This window comes from Gekko japonicus, unplaced genomic scaffold (genome assembly GCF_001447785.1).
Source record: "Gekko japonicus isolate JY-2015 unplaced genomic scaffold, Gekko_japonicus_V1.1 scaffold1199, whole genome shotgun sequence".
NCBI lineage: Eukaryota > Metazoa > Chordata > Lepidosauria > Squamata > Gekkonidae > Gekko > Gekko japonicus.
Genome location: NW_015167086.1, coordinates 136,341 through 160,086, shown reverse-complemented (window position 1 = coordinate 160,086; position 23,746 = coordinate 136,341). Strand labels below are relative to the sequence as shown.

The following is a 23,746-nucleotide window of genomic DNA, read 5'->3' as shown; positions in this document are numbered from 1 at the left end:
GGGGGGCAGCCCCGGGTAGCCGGTGACGGGCCTCCTCTGGCCTCCCTGGGGTGGCAGTGCTACGGCACAAGCCCCAGGGAGCCGGCGACGGGCCTCCTCTTTGCTCCCTGGGGCCACTGCGCTCCGGCGCAAGCCCCAGGGAGGTGGTGGCGTGATATAGAGGATGATCCACCTTGTAGTTTCTGAGTGGTTGACCGCTCCCAGTTTTGCCGCTGTTCTTGTGTTGAGGTCTTAATCCTGAGCAGCCCAGGATTTCAACTAATGTATCAGAGTCATATTCTTGTGTGGTGTACACCTAGCACTCACATTTGCTGCTTATGGAACCTGTGTATGCTACACATGGGGCTTGGTTTCCCACTCTGGACTGAATAAGAGATGACATATTTAATTTCAATATTTATATGCCGCTTTTCTTGGTGGCCCAAGATAGCTTACAAAATTAGTCAAGAACGTCACGATTTAAAGCCGAAGGAGGAGGAGGAGGAAGAGATTGGATTTATACCCTGCTCTTCACTACCCGAAGGAGTCTCGGAGCGGCTTACAATCTCCTTCCCCTTCCCCTCCCCACAACAGACACCCTGTGAGGTAGGTGGGGCTGAGAGAGCTCTCTTGAGAACTGCCTTTGAGAGAACAGCTCTGAAAGAATTTATGACTGACCCAAGGTCACACCAGCATCTGCATGTGGAGGAGTGGGGAATCAAAGCCAGTTCTCCCAGATTAGAGTCCACACACTTAACCACTACACCAAACTGTACACCAGATCCAAAATTAAACCCCAGACCCCCCCCAAAGATGCCTGCAGTCTATACCCAGCTAAAAGCCCTGCCAAATGAAACTGCCTTGTTGCATCTTCTAAAAATTGCTAAAGATACCCTCTCTACCTCTTCAGGGCACTCACTCCACAAAGCAGAAGGCACAGCCTGGGGTTGATGCCAGGCTGAGGACTGCAGCTGGCTCACAGGGACCTAGAGAAAGGGAGAGTCCTATAGATAGTGGATCCGAGGCCATAGAAGGCGTTAAAGATCGTTAAAGGCCATTAATGACCTGTGCCATTACCTCATGCTGCATTTGTAATGAGGTCAAGTCTGTGGGCAATAAATGGCTTTTCTTGGAATCCAAAAATAGACTGAAATTTCAAGCGAGAGTTTCACTGAACTGATGCAGTTGACCTCCCTGTTTGTTAGAAGGGTGGTTGTTATCCAGGTCTTAGTGAATCAGCTGTGTTGTTGGGGTTAAGACAGCAGACGTCTAGGTTGCACAGAGATCTTTCTCTCAGGCAAGAAGGGAGTTCTTTGCTCATGTTGCCACTACCCACTAAAAGCTGTGTGTGTTACATGCCGTCAAGTCATTTCTGAATTGCGGCAACCTTGTGACCCCAGTAAAAGTTACTGGAACCCATATAGGATCCTACTTTGAGCACTCCAAGCTTGTGCTCAGAACAGTGAATTTCACAGATGACCAGTTTAAAATTGCCTACTTCAGCTGTGCGTAGAGAATGCTGTCAAGGATTGAATCATCTTTCCATAGATCAACATATCCTGCTCTGTCCCCTTACTTTGGTGTTGCCTCAAGGCTTAACACGAGTATCACCTTTTGTGTTAAACCTTTAAAAAGCAAGTTTCTAGTTTCTAGTCCTCATATTTGCAGAGGAAAGCAGGCAGCTGCTGTAACAACCATGAACAGGAACATGGAGTCAGACAAAGAGAAGCTCACATTCATTCCTTGCCAACTTGAGCTCACATATTTCATCTTTTGAAGATGATTTTATTGTAGAATAACATAGCCATGGCTAATGAACTGAGCATCAGCCAGGAATCTGCAAACCGTATGGCTGTTACTGTAATCAAATGTTGGGGGGTCTTCTGCTAGTGAGAACAGCTCTGGAAATTTGTTGAATTGCCGTGGTTGATCTTTCAGCAATGAGAGGAATATTTTTTTAATCATATACCTAATCTACTGTTTGGGAACTCTTCTCTTCTGAAGTAATTCATAAACAACCACCCCTCAGGTTTTTGTCCTTTTTATTTTATCCATCCATTTTAGAAAGGCTTTTCCTCATTGCTTGACTTTTGGGTATTCAGAAGACCTTATATCCCCTCAAAATGGTGGCTGATAACTCTGCGGGCACCCTTTTGTACTGGAATATTCTAAGTGTTCTCTCTGCTCTCTCCCTGTAGCTCCAGCGAGGAAGTTGCCTCCCAAGCGTCCGGAGGAAGACATAAAACCTTACTCCCTGTCAGACCGAGAGTGTAAGAGATTCTTACCTGATGTGTCTTTTAGATCACAAAGTGAGCAGTTCCCTCTTGGAGGGAGCCGGGGCTAACTTGACTTCACTTGAGAGGATTTTCTTTTTGTATCCTTAGAAGCTCATTGATTCACGGATCTTGAGCAGCGGAAAACACTTCTTTCTTATTTTTTAGATGCAAGGGCTAAAAGGACTGAGACAAATTTTGCGATTGCTAGAGTGATCTTAGGATCCTTATAACTGAGCAAAAGAGCCAGAGTTTCCAGAGGGGGATGATTGGTTGAATAAAGGTTTAATATACTAACCCCTCATAATCTCAAAAAATCTGCATTCCAACAGGGTGTGAAAGGAAGTATCAATCCTGTTAAGGCCACAAGGGCAAATTCTATCAGTGTTGGGCCTATTCAGAAATCTCCCTTGCAAAACCATTGTAGGTGCCATGTTCAGTCCTGCAAATGAAAAAGCTCCACAATAATGTAGAATGGTAAGATAGTACATATAGGGGGAACTTGAGAGAGCTGCTTATGAAGGCAGGAAGAGGAAGCCATTTTTCTTGCTGGCAGGTGGAGGTGCAGCACCCTGTTTGACCTACTTGTACAGGGAGGGATGGCTTACTTTGTGAGACAGAGAGGATGTGTTAAGTTTTTCCCCTGATTTTGGTGGTGGCAGAAAACCCCATAGTGTAGGGCCTATTCAAAAATCTCCCTTGCAAAACCATTGTAGGTGCCATGTTCAGTCCTGCGAATGAAAAAGCTCCACAATAATGTAGAGTGGTAAGATAGTGCATATAGGGGGAAGTTGAGAGAGCTGCTTGTGAAGGCAGGGAGAGGAAGCCATTTTCCTTGCTGGCAGGCTGGCAGGTGGAGGTACAGCACCCAGTTTGACCTACTTGTACAGGGAGGGATGGCTTACTTTGTGAGACAGAGAGGATGTGTACGTTTTCCCCTTGATTTTGGTGGTGGCAGAAAACCCCATAGGGTAGGGGTGGCCAAGCTCGCTTAACACAACAGCCACGCAGAATAAATGTCAGGCGTTTTGAGAGCTGCAAGACATGAACGAATACCACACACCCACATTTTTATTGGAAAATATGCAGATTTGCTTTTTATTAATGTTAAATTAGACCGTGTGAAAGACCCACACGCGGCTCCCGAGCTGCGGTTTTGCCACCCCTGGCCGGTTTCCAAAGCAAGAGACAAACGGAGGTGATCTTACCGTTGCCTGCCTTTGCGTAACAAGATCCGGCTCACCTGAGACATCCAGGTCAGGGCTTGATTTCGGTGGAACTCGTTCCTGTCTGTTCTTACCGAAAGATGGAGTGGCTGTCTGGGTTAAACCATAAGCCAGGGAGTGTGAGAAAAGGCTACGCTGGATCTGAAACAACGCCCTTGTCAAGGCACTCTGGATTCCGCTCCTCGATTCGGCAGGCTGCCTACGTTTTGGGACGTCTGAGCTGGCGTTCCTTAGAAGGCCTCTCATGTAGCCGGGCGAGAAGCTGCAGGGGTGTAAAGCAGTCTGTGTTCAAAGGCGAACGATTCATTTGCCCTTTCTGTATTGCTGTGAATGTTCAAACATGTCTCAGGGCTTGGAGAGCCAGCAAAAGGTAACCCTTGCATTCCAGGGTAGCCTGTGCTTGGAGAACACGCATTTTTCCAATGCGGGTCTCACTGTTAGCTGCCTGCACACAAAACGTAACACTGGAGAATGTTAACAGGGTAAGATTTCTTCCCCAAAATCAGTAGTGGAGCGAAGGATATGTATATAGTCCAGATGGATTGTGAGGTCGCTAACATTGAGATGATAAAGTGTCGATCGTTTAAATGGTTGCTTTGTCAAACGAAAAGCTCCGTTTTGAAGCTTCCCAGTATATTCCTCCTCTTTCGAAAGAACTCAGGGCTGCTCACAGGCATTTGCCCTTGAACGCGTAATAGGAAAATGGAAAGGCAGAGGGTGGTGGTAGGGGACAACTTCTCTCTGCAACCCACCATGGGTCATTCTGGGCACTTGAGGACTTCCTTCTCTTTGTTCTCTTTCTCCCCCTTGTAGTTCTCAAGGAAGAAGTTGAGCCACCGTGGCCGTTCAACCAGTCTCGCTCACTGACCCGCTCTAGCAGCGTGGGGAACTCCCCGGTACGGGGCTGTCTCAAACCTTTCCTCAATGAGCAGGAGCTGCTGAAGAACTTGCGCCTCTGCCCCCCGCACTCGACTGCCCACCTCCTGATGAACGGGGAGCCCGGTGACCCCACTTCACAGAGGCGGAGAACGAGGTACGTATGGGCGTGTCTGAGTTGGGTCATCTTGGGAGCCCTGCAGCCAATGGGAATGGGTTCTTCTATCAGGTGTTGGTCCATTTTGGGAAACAGCTAATGCCAAATCCTGAAGGACCGCGAGGGTGGGAAGCTGGCAGGTTCTAAATCTCTGTGGAGTCCAGCATCTCGCCTTGCCTGCTGGAGACTACCGTTGGCAGAGTGTGTGTGTGCTGAAAACACACTGAAATTCCATGGAAGAACCAAATTCTGCAATCTGTGTAAAGGACGCTTGTGCAGATTTGCTTAATATTTTACATGGTTTGCCAGGTTTAGGAAGGGGCAAGGATGTGGGCAGCGGATCTCCATCCCCTCAAACTTCTACAAGTGTTGCTCATAGGTTCTCCGGCTTTGCAGTTTTCAGCAGGTGTTGCCTTGCATATTCTCAAGCATATCTTTGCTGCCTAAGCAGTTCGAGTCTTGCTTTTCTATGTATTCATTTGTGCTCTCAGGATCTCCATTCTGATGCTCCCCCCGCCCCGAACTGCTTCACAGGCATAGGGCCTGCATACTAGAAGGGGCTGTCTATGAGTCTTCTGTGCCTCTTGGAATGTTAGCCTCTGGTCTGGAGATAACAAGGCTGGCTGGCTGGCATCAGTGGAGAGCTCAGTTAATATACGGGGGGCAGCTTTGCCCACCGATGAACCCCAATGCAGTGCCACTCTCATACCCAGTACAGTGCCATCCTAAATCCGGCAGTACATCCAGAAACCACCTGGCTGGAGTTGGCCTCTGACCCTGGGATTACCCTAGAACGTGTAGCAAGTTGCTTGGAGAACACGCATTTTTCCAATGCTGGTCTCACTGTTAGCTGCCTACAAAACGTAACACTGGAGAGCGTTAACAGGGTAAGATTTCTTCCCAAAAATCAGTAGTGGAGCGAAGGATATGTATATAGTCCAGATGGATTGTGAGGTCGCTACCATTGATCGTTTAAATGGTTGCTTTGTTAAACGAAAAGCTCCATTTTGAAGCTTCCCAGTATATTCCTCCTCTTTCGAAAGAACTCAGGGCTGCTCGCAGGCATTTGCTCTCGTCCTTGGACGCGTAATAGGTAAATGGAGGGTAGTGGTAGGGGACAACTTCTCTCTGCAACCCACCATGGGTCATTCTGGACACTAGAGGACTTCCTTCTCTTTGTTCTCTTTCTCCCCCTTGTAGTTCTCAAGGAAGAAGTTGAGCCACCGTGGCCGTTCAACCAGTCTCGCTCGCTGACCCGCTCTAGCAGCGTGGGGAACTCCCCGGTACGGGGCTGTCTCAAACCTTTCCTCAATGAGCAGGAGCTCCTGAAGAACTTGCGTCTCTGCCCCCCGCACTCGACTGCCCACCTTCTGATGAACGGGGAGCCCGGTGACCCCACTTCACAGAGGCGGAGAACGAGGTACGTATGGGCGTGTCTGAGTTGGGTCATCTTGGGAGCCCTGCAGCCAATGGGAACGGGTTCTTCTGTCAGGCGTTGGTCCATTTTGGGAAACAGCTAATGCCAAATCCTGAAGGACCGCGAGGGTGGGAAGCTGGCAGGTTCTAAATCTCTGTGGAGTCCAGCATCTCATCTTGCCTGCTGGAGACTACCGTTGGCCGAGTGTGTGTGTGCTGAAAAGACACTGAAATTCCATGGAAGAACCAAATTCTGCAATCTGTGTAAAGGGCGCTTGTGCAGATTCGCTTAATATTTTACATGGTTTGCCAGGTTTAGGAAGGGGCAAGGACGTGGGCAGTGGATCTCCACCCCTTCAAACCCCTACAAGTGTTGTTCATAGGTTCTCCGGCTTTGCAGTTTTCGGCAGGTGTTGCCTTGCATATTCTCAAGCATATCTTCACTGCCTAAGCAGTTCGAGTCTTGCTTTTCTATGTATTCATTTGTGCTCTCAGGATCTCCATTCTGATGCTCCCCCCGCCCCGAACTGCTGCACAGGCACAGGGCCTGCATACTAGAAGGGGCTGCCTATGAGTCCTCTGTGCCTCTTGGAATGTTAGCCTCTGGTCTGGAGATTACAAGGCTGGCTGGCATCAGTGGAGAGCTCAGTTAATATACGGGGGGCAGCTTTGCCCACCCGTGAACCCGAATGCAGTGCCACTCTCATACCCAATACAGTGCCATCCTAAATCCAGCAGTAGATCCAGAAACCACCTGGCTGGAGTTGGTCTCTGATCCTGGGATTACCCTAGAACGTGTAGCAAGCACTTACCCATTATAGCTGAACCCAGTGTGCCCTTTGGGCAAATGGGACATTTTAGCGCTGGTTCTGATCTTGCAGCGGGTTGTAGGTAGTCAGCTCATGTGTCGCCCATGTTGCTCTTCTTGCTCCCAGTCACAAGCAGCTGCTCGTTGACTTAACCTGTCCATTAAGTCCAGGGAAGAAAGGTGAGGATTTCTCGGTTGCTAAGCAACCATCCAGCACCATTCCCCCATCACCTCTAGATCAGCCTAGCAGTTGGTGTCAGTGTGTCCTGTGGTTACCTAGCAACCCTAGTATGCTTGGCAGTCTTGGGCAAGATGGAAAAAATGGCTTGGCTTGGATAGAAGCCAGCAGACAGATGACTGAGGCCAGGGGAGAGCATGGTTGTGTCTGAGGAAGATGGGATGGAAAGCTCTTTGTGGTTCCTGGTTGGATTTCCTGCGTGGAAGGGAATGGTGGGTTCTGTTGAGATTTGTGTGCCAGATTGATGAGGGAGGATTGGAAGGGGGGGGGGGAGCCATTCACATGCAGAAGGTGAAAGGGGTCAGATTGATGTCCGTTTCGGTCTGCTTGCTTTGCATGTGATGCTGGATGAGATTAACCTTGATTAGTTCAAGCACCTGGAGTGGTGATGAGCTGCATGACATGTCTGTGAAAGGCGCGGCCTTGGTTTTGCCTGTGTAGGTGGTGAGCTCCTCAGATCAGGGCAGTAGCTTATGCCGGTTTTAAACAGAAGTCCGGGTGAACAGTGTGCATTGTTTTTTGTCCCCCCCCCCCCCATGCATTCTACTAGTATGGAATTGGTACAAAGAGGTGTTTTTGTATTTGTTGCGTATCGTGGTCTGCACTTGCCTTCTGATTTTGCACACTTCCCCTCCCACCTGGGGGCCTAAGCGAGGCCTGCCCAAAGCCATGCTTATTTCACATAGCAGCTACGTAAGCTGATGTATTAAAGTTCTCGACTCTGATTGTAAGTACAAAGAAAAGGCAAGTTTCTTGCTCTCCGGATTTGAGGGAGAGTGGAGGCAGTGTGTGAGGGCACAGAAACCAACAGGTTCCAAAGAGGATTTCAAGTATCTCACCCAGCTACTAACTGCCTCCCCCTTCCTTGCCATCCACCACCCCACTCCTTCCCAAATGCTCAGAATCATTTGGATGCCTGTGCCTTAGAAGCAGAATAAGTGAATGTGGACTGATGTATCTAAATCGCATTGTTTCAAGCGGCGCCTGTGGCCCTCCTTTTTGTTTATGGTGGACAGCTTTGAGCTCCCCTCCCTTTGGAAGCGTCCCCAGTCACGGCCCAGTTGCCAGCGAGGTTCTCTTTGGCATGTGTGTTATTCTCTTTGGCATGTTTAATTTGGGTCTCAGCTAGTGCTAGCAATGGAGCTGCGGTGGCTCAAGTGGTTAAGACGCTGAACTGCAGGCTGTGGAAGGTCGGTAGTTCAGCAGTTCGAGACCCGTGTGTCCCGCATGACGGAGTGAGCTCCCATCTCTAGTTCCAGCTCCTGCCAACCTAGCAGTTCAAAAGCAAGAAATTGCAAGTAGATAAATAGGTACCACTTCAGTGGGAAGGTAACAGCGTTCCGTGCACCTTGGTGTTTAGTCATGCCGGCCACATGACCACGGAAACGTCTTCGGACAGCGCTGGCTCTTCGGCTTTGAAACGGAGATGAGCACCGCAACCCTAGAGTCGGACTCAACTGGCTTTCGAGCAAGGAGACCTTTACCTTTGGCTAGTGCTAGTGACCCCCTCTTTGTCACTTGCCTCTGTATTTCTGCGCACCCTGAATCCAAACAGAGTTGCCAGCGTGGCGTAGTGCTTAGAGTGTTGGAGCAGGATCTGAGGGGCCCAGGTTGAAATTGTCACACCGCCATGGGTAGCTCGCTGGCAGAGGTTGGGCCAGCCACTTGGTCTCCACCTAACCTACACAACAGGATGGTGGTTGTGAGCACAAAATGGGCAGGGTGGGGGGAAAATAATGTTGCTGTGCCTCATTGGGTCTCCTTATGGGCAGGGAAAGCAGGTAAAAAAAATGCCTAAGAGAAGATCTTGTGCTTTGTGACTGCGCCACTGCTGGATAAGCGGGTTTTGCCTTCTTATGTTCAGATCTGGGAAAGTGGCTTCCTCCTGTTCTCCCCACCACCAGTCTAGGGTAATCCAGTGGGCAGGATCTTCTCCAGCCAACCGACTTCCAGGGTCGGGGCAGGACTGGAGACCCCGCCCGTGCCATCGTCACTCAAGCCCACTCAGGCTGAGCTCTCTGGCCATTGGTGGTTGGGCCCAAGCTCAAGAGTCCTCTTGGTCTTAAAGGAGAGGCCGTCCCCTCTGGAGCTTCCTTTCCTTCAGGACTGGAAGGAGCCTCGGCCAACAGGGAGAGAACCCTGAGCTGTCTGTGAGTGAATCAGCCCTGCTTTCAGGCTTCCCTCTCAGCTTGCTAGGAGCACCCAGCTGTTGCTGGGACAGAGAGCTCCAGAGGCCTCTGCACCATCATGGAATCAAAGATTTATAGAGTTGGGAGGGATCTCCAGGGTCATCTAGCCCAACCCCCTGCACAATGCAGGAAATTAACAAATACGCCCGCCGGCCCCCCACAATCCCAGTGACCCCTGCTCCATGCCCAGAAGTTGACAAAAAACCTCCAGGATCCTCGGCCAAACTGGCCTGGAGAAAAATTGCTTCCTGACCCCAAAGTGGTGATTGGCATTTCAATGGGTGTGTAAGAAAGGGCCACGAGAACTGAGCACTGGTGGCAACCCTTCTTGCCCTCCCTCTCCTGATCTGCCTAAGTTCTGCTCTGGGGCGTCTCTCTCTTCCAGTGCTGGGAAGGCTGAGTGGGTAACTTGACCAGCTCTGAAGCAGCATAAGACCTTGGAGGGTTCAGTGTGGGGCTGCACCCCTTTTCCGGGGACTTGCACAAGACTTGGCTCAGTCCAGGCTCAATGCAGCATGCTGCTACAGAGCTGCCCAGCTGCCCCATAACCTCCTGGGCCTTCTAAGAGAGACATACTGGGGGTATATAGTCTCAAAAAGGGCTGAGACGTAGGGAATTCAAAGAAGCATTAGCATCTGTGAGTGCTACTGTGAAAGGGGTGAAGCTAATGAATCCGGGGCCAGATATGTCTGTCAGATATGTCTGAAGAAGAATATAAGGACATAAGAGAAGCCATGTTCGATCAGGCCAATAGCCCATCCAGTCCAACACTCCCTGTCACAAAGTGGCCAAAACCCAGGTACCTTCAGGAGGTCCACCAGCGGGGCCAGAACTCCAGAAGCCCTCCCACTGTTGCCCCCCCAAGCACCAAGAAGACAGAGCATCACTGCCCCAGGCAGAGTGTTTCCTCTATATCTTGTGGCTAATAGCCCATGATGGACCTCTGCTCCGTACATTTATCCGACCACCTCTTAAAGCTGTAATTTTGTAGCATCTGCTTTGCTGCGGCTCTTTAGGTCTCTCTGCTCTGCTTATGCTTTTAAGACAGCTCCCTTTCCCTGCCTGGTTATATGTAGATCCTGTATTCTGTAAGAGTAAACCACATTCTGGATGCTACTGTGTCCAGGGTACCATTTTCTATTGGTGCTCTTGTTCTCGGGAGAGAGGTAGCTTCATTAGCATCTTAAATGTGATTAATGTGAGCCCCAGCCATCCTGGGTCTAATTTCTCTCTCTCTCTCTTTTTCTTCCCCACCCTTTCCTTCTCTTCTCCCCTCCCCTCTTCCCTGAAGCTGCCTGAACCTGAAAACAGCCATTGATCGCCGTTCTCTGCTGTGTCTTCTCAACAGCTGGTCCTCCACCTGTGTCTTGAGATCTTTCTTGACATCAAGACTTGGTTTTACATCCAACTTCTTTTTTTTTTTAATATGCTTTATGGGTAGAACCTGTAAGTGTGTGGGCTTATTTATATAGCATCAATTGCTGGGGTTTTTTTCTCTCACCCCGTCTTGGTTTGATTGCAGTTTTTAATGCCATAAGAAGAGGAGCCATTTAGTTTAGAAGAGCAGATCCTACTGCTTACCTTTTTCAATTTTACATTATTATTCAGTTCCAAAGTGATCAGAGGCTTACACACGGGGGAATTATTGTTGATCCAGACAGGCATCCTATCCTGTATCGCTCAGTGTGATCCACTGCCTGTTGCCATAGAGACTTACCTTGTGCTCCCTCAGTGGATGTTTTGTTCTAACTGTCTTGGATCCAAAAAGCCGCCATGAACTTTCTTCAGATTATCATTTAGTTTTGGAAGGGGTTTTTTTGTTGTTGTTGAGCTACATTGATTAAGAGAACAGTTATCAGGGTGGTTATTGAAACGAATCCTTCCCGTCAGTGCTGGATCCATTCTTAGGCATATTGACTTGGACTGGTCTCATGTGGTAGATTTCATGATCCCCTTAAAGGATACCCGTGAAAAACCAGTCAGTGTCAATGTTCCCTCTAAGCTGTGGAGTCCTGTGAGCAAAAATTCTACTTTGTGTGCTACTGGCATTAAAGTTGTGAGCAAGCGATTTGGCTACTACGTATAAATTAGTTTGCCCTGGAGCCATCCTTCCTGAGCTAAGACCAAAATGTGTGAGCGGGAGGCTAAAAAACTGTGCGCTAGCTCACACTAACTCAGCTTAGAGGGAACACTGGTCAGTGTTACATTTTTACCATTGGGAGGGGGGATTTGGATTGTTTGCCTTCAGTACCAAAATGTCTTGGCCATTCTCTTTCTCTTGTGATTTTTTGTTTCTTAAACTGGGAACAAAAAGATAGTTATTTCAGAGAGCCGGGAAGAAAGTGGCGCTGGGGGCCTGTGGCGTGGACCTGATCCCTCCGTTGTCTCTGGTAAACAGGTTTTGCAGGGTTGTGGAAACCTGTCTGACCAGAGGCAACAGTGCAGGACAGAAGAAATACAGGGCTGTTCCGCCTTCCCTTGGGTAACAGTGCCTATGATAACTTTCACTAGAAATGTCTCCAGCCTTTGACTGGCTGCAAGGTACGAGTAAATGGCATCTCTTTGGTTTTGCCGATCAGTATAGGAAAGTAGGTCTACTATAGGCTGTGTGTTGGTTGCTGGAGGTGGGGGTTAGTGAGAGCCAGTTTGGTGTAGTGGTTAAGTGTGCGGACTCTAATCTGGGAGAACCGGGTTTGATTCCCCACTCCTCCACTTGCACCTGCTGATGTGACCTTGGGTCAGTCGCAAGCTCTGGCACAGCTGTCCTTGAAAAAGAGCAGTTTGTGTCAGAGTTCTCTCAGCCCCACCCACCTCACAGGGTGTCTGTTGTGGGGAGGGGAAGGGAAAGGAGTTTGTAAGCCGCTCTGAGACACCTTTGGGTAGTGAAGGGCGGGGTATAAATACAATCTCTTCTTCTTCTTCTTCAGTTTCTTGGTTTGGTGAGAGGGAGGTGAAATAGACATTTTCTGTAGATTAAGCAGAGTAGACAGCAAGATGTGTGTTGATTTTGGTTGGTAGTCTGGAGTGAGTCCATTGGTGCTGTGCACTTCCTATGCAGAGTCACTCTGGTCGAAGCTGTCTGAAAGTAATGAGCTTAATACAGGAGTAATACTGTTTAGGATTAAACCAGGGGTGTCAAACATGTGGCCCGGGGGCCGGATTAGGCCCCCAGAGAGCTTCTATCAGGCCCGCACTGAGAGTGGCCATCTCCTGCTTCCAGTTCTGCTGCTGCATCATAGCTTGCTTCACCAGACTCTCTTAATCACTCAGCCATTTCATGTTTTAACCTAAAACATGAATGTCAATAAATCAAAAGTAGGTTTGCAGCTTACAGAGCTAATGTTTTAAGCATGTTTTTATTTTAAATTAACAAAAAAAATTTGTGTCCTTTATAAAGTTTATATCTCCACTACCTGGCATTACATTTTATGACATACATGGCCCGGCCCAACAAGGTCTCATTTATGTCAGATCCGGCCCTCCTAACAAATGAGTTTGACACCCCTGGATTAAACAGTTTATCTGCTTACATTGGAGTCTGAAATAGGAGGTGGGAATGGACCCTGACTTATGGATTTTACATGGGTTACAAAAGGCCAGGGGAAAGGGGAATCACAGTTTTTTCTTTCAAGGAGGCAAAAGGGGGGAAATTACTTTATAAAACATTCTATTTAAAAAATGTCCATGCACATGTTACGAGCTGAGCTTTCTAGAGAAGAGGGCGAAGAGACCAGAATGTCATTTGGGGGTATGAAACTCAATTATTTTGCTTTAAAAAAATAATCAGACATAAAAAGTAAGTGGCTAAATCAAACCTGGTTTAAAATATTTGAATGTAATACCAACATGCCATACAGTTAGAGAGCATAGTCAAGCGCGTTCACTCAGAAGTGAATCCCACTATGTCCAGTGGCGCTGCTTTCCAAATCAGTGGGCATAGGACTGCCGCCGTCATACATTAAAACAGAGTCCCTGCGTCTTTATCAGATGTTTGGGATGAGTTCATATATATTGTTGAACCATGATTTGGTGTTTCTATGATTGGATCTCAAGCTTGTGTATCCCCTCCGCCTTCTGCTCCTTCTGATTCAGTTAGTAGCTTCCTGTTTACCCAAACCGTAGCTTTCCATCAAATCGGGACACGGGAAACCACGGTTTGCCCTCTCCCTCTGCAACCAGGGTCGCAGAGCAGCTTTTCCTGCTGGTTTGCATAGCAAATGGAAACTACCCTTTGCCAGTGCTGACGTTACGGCAGACGGTGCTTTGTTCTAAGCAGAAACTTAGGAAGCAGCTGAGAAAGTCACTAAGTGGAACACACCAGGGCAACAATTGGAGTGTGAGAGGTTGTATAAAGCTGTGGTCAGGTATCACATGTGAACCGATTCACTGGATGAAAACCTGCTTTTCTGTGTAAAAGAATGCACCGTGGGCAGAAATTATTTCACAATTCTTCCTCAAGCCTGTACAGATTTTTGTAGCGCAAACAGCATGGGTAGTATTAGTGGCAAGCTGTATTTAAAGAAGTGATGAAGGGCATGTTTGCGAAGGTCAGGGCTTTGAAAGTCAGCCGTCTATCCCCTTCCCCCCCGCCCGCTCAAGAAAATAGAAATTCAAATGCAGGAGGGGAGAACAAAGTCGTAAGCCACTTTGTAAAACCTTATAGAACCAGTTTGGTACAGTGGTTAAGTGTGCGGACTCTAATCTGGGAGATCCCGGTTTGATTCCCACTCCTCCACTTGCACCTCCTGATGTGACCTTGGGTCAGTCACCAGCTCTGGCACAGCTGTCCTTGAAAAAGAGCAGTTTGTGTCAGAGTTCTCTCAGCCCCACCCACCTCACAGGGTGTCTGTTGTGGGGAGGGGGAGGGAAAGGAGTTTGTAAGCTGCTCTGAGACTCCAAGTGAAGGGCAGGGTATAAATCCAATCTCCTCTTCCTCCTCTTCCTCCTCTTCCTCCTCTTCCTCTTCCTCTTCTTCTTCTTCTTCTTCTTCCTTAGCTCGAAGAAGGCCTCTGCTCAAAACATGTGCATTTTAGACATCGTGTAGATGGGATGTTTCCCTCCCCAGTTCGGAGTCTTCTGAAGTCCTTCTAAGTGGAAAGTTCCTCACTCCAAGTGTCAGCGAGTACAGTATTGCCCGTTTCACCCACCCGTCCACATTTTAAAAGCCAAGAGCCCATGTCAAATAGGGCCATGGCTGGGCGTCCTTGTGGGGAGGATGAATCAATTTCCCCCCCCCCCAAGTTTTTTTTTAAGCTCTCAAGAAATTTAGTGGCTATCTCTTTAGATATTTGACCCTTTACTGTAGATGGGTAGCTGTGTTGGTCTGTAGCAATAAAGTAAAACAGGGGTCTAGTGGTACCCGCCCTTAAGGCGCCGCTGGCCTCCTGTTTTATTCATGTAATCTTTCTGGAATGGGTCCCATCTTCCTTTGCTTAATGGTGTGCCAATTGTACTGTCTTTAGTGTCTGGATGTAGTTTGGTCTGTAGTATGTCTCGGTGAGAGCCTCGTTGCCTCTGATTGAGGCTGTTGAATGTTTGGCTTGTCGTCTGAACGGACGCGCCTGTGGTGATAAATGAAACTTACAGCAGTTGCCTTCAAGTTCCTGACGCAGGCAAAGTCTTGGCATGGCGTTCAAGAGCCAGCAGAAACCGAAGTGGAAGGGTGTTTTTTTTTTCTTCTCCTTTTCAGCTTTGGGATTGAAAATGGGCAGGTTTAGGCGAATTAAGAAGAAGGACCTAGGAGTAGGGAGACAGTCACGAAGGCCGGGGTTTGGTCGCTTTGGAGAGGGAGTTCGTCTGTGGTGGTAAGGAAGAGAGACGTGTTGGGAGTCAGGCAGACAAAACAGGATTTTATAGGCAAGGCTGTGTGCGTGTTCAGTAAAGATCCAATCTGTGCCAAGGTGGCTTGCATTTTGTGCCTGGAGAAGTTGTAGCTTTTCAACTAAGCCCATAGTTATTGGAAAAAGCAAGGATATATTAGAGCTGCTGTGGTGTAGTGAGTAGAGTAGACTAGGACTGTGGAGGGGCAGGGTTCAGATTCCCACTCCTCATTGAAAGTCATGAGGTGATTTTTGGGCCAGTCACTCACTACCTCTTAGCCTAACATACCTCACAGGAATTATTGTGAGAATTGATTTTAAAAAGAGTGGTGGTGAGGAGAGAACCCGTGTGTGCCACTCTGGGACGAAGAGTTGGATAAAAATATAGAATTATAATGAAAGCTACTATAAGGTATTGAGGCTTTGCCTTTTGAACACTGATTCCCGACTTTTCACCGGGTGACACCCCACACTTATTTATTATTATTTATTGAATGACAGCTCATTGTCAAGATAAGTATGGAACCCAGTGTCAAATCCCATACTTGTCTGGTGAAATCTCAGAATCATGGCGCACACGCAATCCCTGTGCATAAAGTATTGGTTGACACTATTTATCTTGTGCTTGAGAACAATATAGAGAGGCATTGGAGGCCACTCCTCTGCTGATATGTCCAAACAACTGTCCATTTAATGTGCCAGCTGTTGCCCTGTGTGATCTGTGGTTCTGCCAAAATGGGGGCGGGGGTACACCAATTGTGTCATGTAGCAAAGTAGGCTGATCGGACATGTATACCGTGGCCAGAGGTCATTTCGGGGGGAACGCGGGGGAATGCAGTTCCCCCGGGTGAGGTGCAGGGGGCGAGGCACATGACGAAGCCCCGCCCCCTGCTTCCGGCCGCCCCGCTTCCAGCCCTCATTCAGCCAGGAGGCAGGAGAAGAGGGAGGGTAAGTTGCTTCCTCCCTGCCTCTCCCCACCCCTGCCTGCCTGGGGCCAGGGAGGGCCTTGGCGGGGCTTCCTCGCACTCCCGCTGCAGGTCCACCGCCAGGCCCCTGATGTCAGGGGGTGTGGCATATGCTAATGAGTTATGCTAATGAGTTCCCCTAGCTCTTTTTCTACGAAATGACCCCTGACCGTGGCCATTTTACCCTGTCCACTTTACCCGGCCATGTGCAACATGGCCACAACTATAACAACCATAATTCTGTTTTCTGGTCGCTTTCTTCTGGAAGCTCACAAGCAGGGTGTGCTGGTGGTAGACCTTCCTTCTCTTCTTGTTTCCTCTATATTTCATAATTGGAGGTATACCAATGGGTGGGTCATAGCCGATAACAGACCTATCCTCCATCAATTTGTTTTGCCTTTGTAAAATGGCATCTCAGTCAGGTAGCATCCATAAGGGTGGCTCATGCTGATGGTTTATTCTGGTGTTTATAGTAATGTCCTCATAGATCAGACACTCCCATCTAAACCTGAGCTTTCAAAAATGTGTTACAAAATTCTAGATGACCGATCAGTCCGTAACAGTCTTGATAGCTAAACATGGAACCTCCCATATCAGAGATAGTATATTAAGAGTTGTGGTGAACAACCAAGGATGACCATCTATCATCCCTTGCTTGAGAGCTTCCAGTACACATCTGGTGGGTCACTGTGGCAGTCCTCTGGCTCAATCTAGCCTGTTATGAAGCTGCCGTATTCTATGTCGGCTCCTTGGTCTATTAAGGTCAGTATTGTCTACTCCGACTGACAGTAAGTCTCTAGGGTTTCAGGTAGAGTTCTTCTATATCGCATACTACCTGATCTTTTTTTAATTGGAGACGCCAGGGATTGAACCTGGGACCTACCAGTGAGCTATGACATTTTATATAGCACAGCTCTGATTTATGATTCTCTTCATGTTTCTGATGGGGGGAAGGAGAGTGAAACTTAGTGTGTCGGCCACTTGGACAGGAGGTGCGGAGCAAGCAGGGACGGAGCAAAGACTTTGTCTCGTACCTTAAGCACAGTAAACAGCCTTTCTGTGGGCTCATGAGCAACCCCGTAGGTAACGTCCCTTATTCTAGGACATCACTGCTTCGTACAATGGATTTGAGAGCTGCTCGGAGATGGAGAACTCCTAGGACCCCCTTTACGTTTTGGACAGGGAGCTGGACCGTATTCCTTAGCCGTTTCTCTGTCCACCCTCCCTTCTGATCAAAGCATCCAAGACTCTGAACTGTTTTCGGCTGTTAGTGTCCAGCATGGAAATAAGAGCTTTTGTTTACATTTCAATAAAGTTTCCTTTTTAAAAAATTTCCAAAAAAAAGGGTCTTGTCTTGTTTTTCTATATTGGTTGGCTTCTGGTGTAACTGTAGAACTGTTGCTTGATGTGTAAAACCGTCTCCTGCTGGACAGTGCTTTGGCGCAGCTCGGAAGGAAGTCAAAGCGTATGAAGTTAAGCCTATGAACTTGAGTCAGAGGCTGGGCTTTGTTCTGTAATCCCAGCTCTGAGATTGTGACGGTTTAAAATCAATCAGTTCATGCGCACGGGCGCACACACAGCTTTCCTCAGTCTGAAATAATAAGAGGACTACAGGGAACCAAATGGGGTGACTACATGTTGAATGTAAAACAGACCTGTGACGCCACTTGGTGTAGTGGTTAAGTGCGCGGACTCTAATCTGGGAGAACTGGGTTTGATTCCCCACTCCTCCACTTGCACCTGGCTGGATGACCTTGGGCAAGCCATAACTCTGGCACAGCTATTCTTGAAAAAGAGCAGTTTCTGTCAAGAGTTCTCTCAGCCCCACCTACCTCACAGGGTGTCTGTTGTGGGGAGGGGAAAGGAAAGGAGTTTGTAAGCCGCTCTGAGACACCTTTGGGTAGTGAAGGACGGGGTATAAATCCAATCTCTTCTCTTCTTCTTCTTCAATCCACTTTCAGTACACTTTCCAACTGGATTTTTACTGTGTGAACTGGCAAAATCCAGTTGGAAAGTGAACTGAAAGTGCATTATTTAGTGTGTGTGGCCGCAGCCGCCCCTGTATTCATTCAGACACTACTTTTAAAGATCTGTGGGGTACCCAACATCTTGAACTCTGCGGTTAGCACTCCTTGTGCAACATGGTCCACCCACTGTTCTAACGCCCAAAGGAGAGCCTTCTCAACATACTTCCCTTTCCAGAAGCCAGTGTACAAATAGAGCACAGAGGTCAGACATGAAAAAGGTAGGTAGGCCTCAGTTCTGAACTGAGCAGGCTGCTTGACTAAATGAATAAAATAATATGAGGAGAAAGTACACCTGCAACCTTCCCTCAGACGTATGGAACATCGGGTGAGGGAGAAATTAAACACTGGCCGCCACTTCCTCTTGCGAATAATCTTCCCCCAGTGTTGTTAATTCTGAGCGGGGAAAACACTTCTTCAGTAGCACCACCTCAGTCTCCTTCTGGCATTTTCCTCTTCTTGGTTCGTTCTTGTTTATCCTGCTCTCCCCACTCCCTTTTTGCTGCCTCATGTCCATCATCCCACTTGTGTTTTCCACTCCCATCTCTAGGACGAGCCCTCAAAAGGATGCCATGATGGCTCAGAAGTGTTCTTACAGCCGCTTTGAGAACGCTGCCCTGATTCTTGAAGACCCTGAGGAAAGAGCAAGTGAGTGGGCTCTCTTCTCTTCCCCTTCACTTTTCCCCAGACTTATAACTAGCCTGATCTCAAGGGGCTAGGCAAATACATTTTAGAACTATACAGAATGAAGTGACCCACAAATGGTGCCAAAGAAGATCACTCTTGACTGAAGCACTCCCAGAGGATTGAGCCATCAGGAAATGCTCTGGGCATGATAATTTGGAGTATTTTGGTTAGCCACGTCACTTTATGGTTGAGGTAACAAGTCTCTTGATGGCTACTAGCCCTGACATCCAAACTGAACATATTCGGAGGCCAGGGCCTTCCCCCTGATTCTTCCTAGTATTAACCTTCAGAGGTTTCCTTTAGTCACCATGGCTAGAAGCCATTGGTGGACATCTCCTCCATGAATCTGCCTCACCCCCTTATCAAGCCATCTGTGCTCACGGCAATCACTAAATCCACCACTGAATTCCACAATTTAATTACTTCTTGTGTAAAGGACTGCTTCCTTTTATTCGTCCTGAGCCCTATTGCCCATCAACTTCATCAGGTGCCCCAAAGTTCTAGTATCATGGGAGAAAACAATACACTCTATCCCCTTTCCCTACCTCATGCATAATTTTATAAACCTCTAACATCATGACCCCCCTACTGCCTTTTTTCTAAACTGGAAAGTTGTGATTGTTCCTCATAGGAATGGTGCTCCAACCTGCATGATTATCTGGTTGCCCTCTTCTGCACTTTTCCCAGCTCTGCAACATCTGCTTTGACATACTGCAACCAGAAGTGTACATGGTATGCCAAACGGGGCCATCTCCCTGACTGATGGTTAGCTGCTAATGTTTGAGCTGGAGGCATTTTTTTGGGCTGTCAGTGTCCTCTTGAGAGTTTTTGCTGAATGTTCCCCTTCTTTAAAACTACAGTTCTCCAGCAGGGGAAGTACCACAATGCCTGTGCAGATGAAACCCTAAAGGTGCCTGATTTCTTCCTGCTTCCTTAGGTGACTCAAAGATCCTCCTCCACTCCCCAAGGAAGGCTGAGGAATCAGAAAGCCAGTAAGACATTCTCCCTCGTCTGCTGTCTCTCCTCTTTCTGTGACTCGCTCCCATCTTCTTCCTGCTTGGAAAAGTCTCCTACACAAGCTAACACATTAAAAGAAAGTGGTGGTGGTGGGTGTTGATAGGGGAAGGGCAGTGGCTTGCTGCTAGAGTGCAGCGCTGTCCATGATGAAAGTCCAGGGTCAGTCTCCACCATGTCAAGGTAAAGAATCTCAGGGAGGAGGTCCTGGGAGAGACTGAGATGCTGGAGAGCCACAGCTGGTCAGAGTTGGTCCATACTCAGCTGGATGGCCCAATGGTCTGATTTGGTATACGGTAGCTTCGTCATATATATATGTGGCATATAGCTTTTCCTTGCAGGAAAAAACATTCATTTATCCTTGATTATATCGGGAGGGGGGGAAATGGACACTCTTATGCATTAGGGTTCTGGAGTGTCGTGGACACTGTGTCAAAATAAAGCTTGCTTGGACTTACTGAGAGAAATTCCACCTATTCTGGAGATTAGGAAAAGGAAGTAAGTAAGTGATGAGATGTATGTGTTTCATGGTATTACAGAATCACATGTTAGTTTTCCAGGTGGCACTGTGGTTGGCTTCATTGGTTAGAAAATACACACAGACCACATTTTGATCCATAAATCTCAAAGAGTGTGTAACAGCACTTGTTTACCAGAAGCAGAACCTATCAGTATGAGTAGACCGGTGCCTCCAATTCCAAATCCAGGATTTCGACTTACCTGTCAAGCAACTGATCTGAAGGCCCAGGGGCTGTAACAACAACTCTAGGCTATGTTCAGGTTGCTTAATTCCATTGGCTCCCTTTGGTGAGAAGGACTCAATTTAAAGAACACCCATCACATGACGGATGGTGCCTAGTTACAGTAGGTTTATTCTCTCATTTTGTAAAATGAGAGTTGCCTTCCCGGATCAAACTAAGTTTCATCTGATCCAACCCCCTGGAACCTGTTGACTTGCCATATCCCATCCAGCTGACGAGCAGCTAGTGTCGGTTCCAGGTTTTGGGGGCCCCTGGGCCCCTTTCTACTTACCACCAGCCCCTCCATGCCTCCCTTTCCACCCACCTACTTGCACGTTTCCTTATGACTGTACATCCTTCCCCCGATCCCAAGCTCTCTCACTGCCTACCGGCACTGCATTCATGCCCTTTCCCTGACCAAAACAGCTGGTGTGTACAGCTGATAGTGCTGCTGTGTACCACCTGTGTGCCTTTCCACATCAGTGTTAGGAAGCTGGGAGCATGGGTGGTAGCACTTGCAAGCAAATGCATAGGGAAGGGCACAGAAGACAAATGGCGGGGAGGTGTATGGGTTGGGAGTGGGCCCTACCAGAAGCTCTGGGCCTGGGCAGCTGCCCCAACTCAAGGTTTCCTGGTGCCAGCCCTACCAGCAGCCAGACAGCCACAAAAGGTACAACAAGCAAAGGTGGTTCTTTCCATATATTGTGGATGCAGATGTTAGTGGCACCACCAGCAGGGACAGGAGGTAGATTGTGTCTCCTGCCTTTGACACGGGCAGTTGCCAGCTGTGGCATTTGGAGCATGATGGTGTGCAATGTACGTCCATTGGGACATCCTAAAAGAAAAGTGATTGGACATACCTTTTATGCACCTGGTATCCTCTCCTAGGCTCTGGCAGTTCCTGCTGCCTTCTGAGAAAAGGTGGAGTCAGGGCAACCCAAAACTGTATGTTTGGGGAGAAAAACCTGACCATGGCAGAAGCATCAACAAAAGAAGCTGTAAAATGTTCCTTGAGATGGACACATCCACAGGGAACATCAGAGCTCAGCCATCCAGTGTATTGTGTACCAGCAACTGTGGTGTAGTGGTTAATAATGCAATTCTATACAGAGTCAATGCTAGGCTTAGTTTAGACTGGAGCAAGTGCACTATGGAAGAATGTGTGGTGACGTAGATGCCCCCCTTGTTCAAATCACCCTTCGGCCATAGACCAACCATTGTCTTTTAGTCTCCATGTGAGGGGTCCCCAACACGGTGCCTGCAGGCACCACGGCGCCCGCTGACACTTTCCTTGGTGCCCATTGGGTGTTTCTAGAAAGTGGGCGGGGCCAGGTGGGACTTTTAACCAACAAGGCTTCTGATTGGCTGTGCACATTTTTAAAAAATGTTGCTTTGGCAGCAGCTGCTACCACAACACAAAAGTCTTCACCGTGCGTGACCGAAGTAAGCTGTGGCAGCCATCTTGTAGCCGTGCCTACCACACTGTGTCAGAAACCCAATGGTGCCCACAGGGTCAAATAGATTGGGAACCCCTACTCTATGCCCCCCCCAAAAAAAGTTATAATCTGGTTATTTATTTGTTTATTTTGATTTATATCCTGCTCTTCCCGGAAGTGGGCTCAGGGCGGCTGGCATCAACCAACAGAATACAGTCTTCAAAATAAATCAAGGGTTATAACAAATAGCAGTATAAAACGATACAATAAAACATCTAAAGTGGGCAGTGCAATATATTAGTTCAATTTCTGCCGCCGGAGTAAATGCCAAGCCGGAGTAAATGCCAAGCCATAAATGATCTTGTACAGTAGCAGGAGCAATAGAGAGGCCAGCTAATAGGTTGCCCGCTGCCTCAGCCAAAGGTATGGTGGTAACACTACAGGATTACTTCACAGGCCTGGTGTAAGGATTTCTGGGGTGATGGGAAAATCGTTTATTTAAAATGTGCCCATCTTTCTCCTTGGCACTTCTCTGTAACCTCTCTAAATAGCCTAATACTTGCCAGCATTGGTCATTGGTATCCCTGGACACTCCCTGATCTGTCTGGCTGATGTCGTCTTTCTCTCCAGCAGGTCAGGCACCGCCACTGCCAGTCATTCACACCAGCTAGAACCAGCTGCCCTTGGACATTCGGAAGATGCTGGCCATCCTCCGGAAGAATCCTCTTGCCCCAAGATGGACCCCCAAACTCTTGCTGCTCCTGAACGGACTAAAAGCCCCGACGCTTCAGCTGCTGCACTGACCCAGTCCTCCAGTCAAAGTGACCCATGTGTGGCTCACCTCTCTCGGAAGCAGAATTGGTACAATCTGGTCAGGAGCCCACAGCAGATCATGCCCATGTGGACAGTGGCGGGAGGGCCCTACGAAGCCAAAAGGATCGGCCACATGTACCTGCATCGCAATACCAGACCTTGGTGACAGGGAACGGCATGTTATCGTGGCTAGAGCGCCAAGCCAATAATGAACAGTCATCAGTCCAGGGAAGAACAATGACTCTCCTTAACAAGACTTTTTGCCATCAGAATGGCTTGGACTAAACCATTTAACCTGGAGCCCCACCCATTACTAGGCTGAACTCCTGTGCCATTTCCTTCTCCCCCTTTCCCTGTTGCCTTGAATCAAACCAGGTAGAAGCATATTATTCAATATATCCGTCTTGCTGATCCTCTGTATCACGTGGTAACTCCTAATTTATTTTCCCCCATTTCCCTCTTTTGATCAGTTAGGAAATCTGTTTGCTTCATCTTTTGATGTTAGTGTTGAAAGGAAAATGCACCTGAGCTCTCTGTATTTCAAATATGGACTTGAATTCCATATACTAAAAGTCTTCTTTCTCAAAAAAACAAAAAAACAAACCACCACCACCCATCTAAAGTTCACGGCATTCCAACACTGATTTTGCAATTTGCCAATTGCATGTTGCCAATGATTCCTTCCCCCTCTGTTGTTTAGCAGGAAGCTTTTTGGAATTTTTGACAAAATGATATCCTTAAGATGAGGAATTTGGGATATACAAAAATATGGAAATTTCAAAATGTTAAAGTTTTGTGTTATCTTCATGGTCAGAACAATTCAATTGGAATGTGCTTTGGGAATTATATGAGATGTTGAGCAAAGCCCTGAACAACCAAATATCAAGACTGGGAAGAAGAAAAGATCGGAAAGGACAGATAGCATGTGCAATAAATCAAGTTGTTCTAACCTGATCAAAATGAATCTAGCACTTCTGGAGTTGCTTATCGCAGGACTCAATTAATCGGAATGAATGGAGTACAGCAGAGGATTTAATTCCAGTTAGCTTACCTAGTTTGAATGTAGATTTTTACTTCACCTTTTCG

The 23,746-nt window shown here is 47.8% G+C and overlaps 1 protein-coding gene across 1 annotated transcript in view; it reads left to right on the top strand.

Annotated features, from left to right (window-relative positions):
- The window catches only part of ATAT1 (alpha tubulin acetyltransferase 1), a 42,747-nt gene extending 19,405 nt beyond the window's left edge, over positions 1-23,342 (top strand). Inside the window, exons 8-12 of the mRNA XM_015412842.1 lie at positions 2,178-2,249; positions 4,292-4,511; positions 18,521-18,618; positions 19,595-19,649; positions 22,478-23,342. Coding sequence (XP_015268328.1) covers positions 2,178-2,249; positions 4,292-4,511; positions 18,521-18,618; positions 19,595-19,649; positions 22,478-22,826 — 794 coding nt within the window. The 3' untranslated portion in view covers positions 22,827-23,342. The remainder of the gene's footprint in view (positions 1-2,177; positions 2,250-4,291; positions 4,512-18,520; positions 18,619-19,594; positions 19,650-22,477) is intronic.
- The last annotated feature ends 404 nt before the right edge of the window (positions 23,343-23,746 follow it).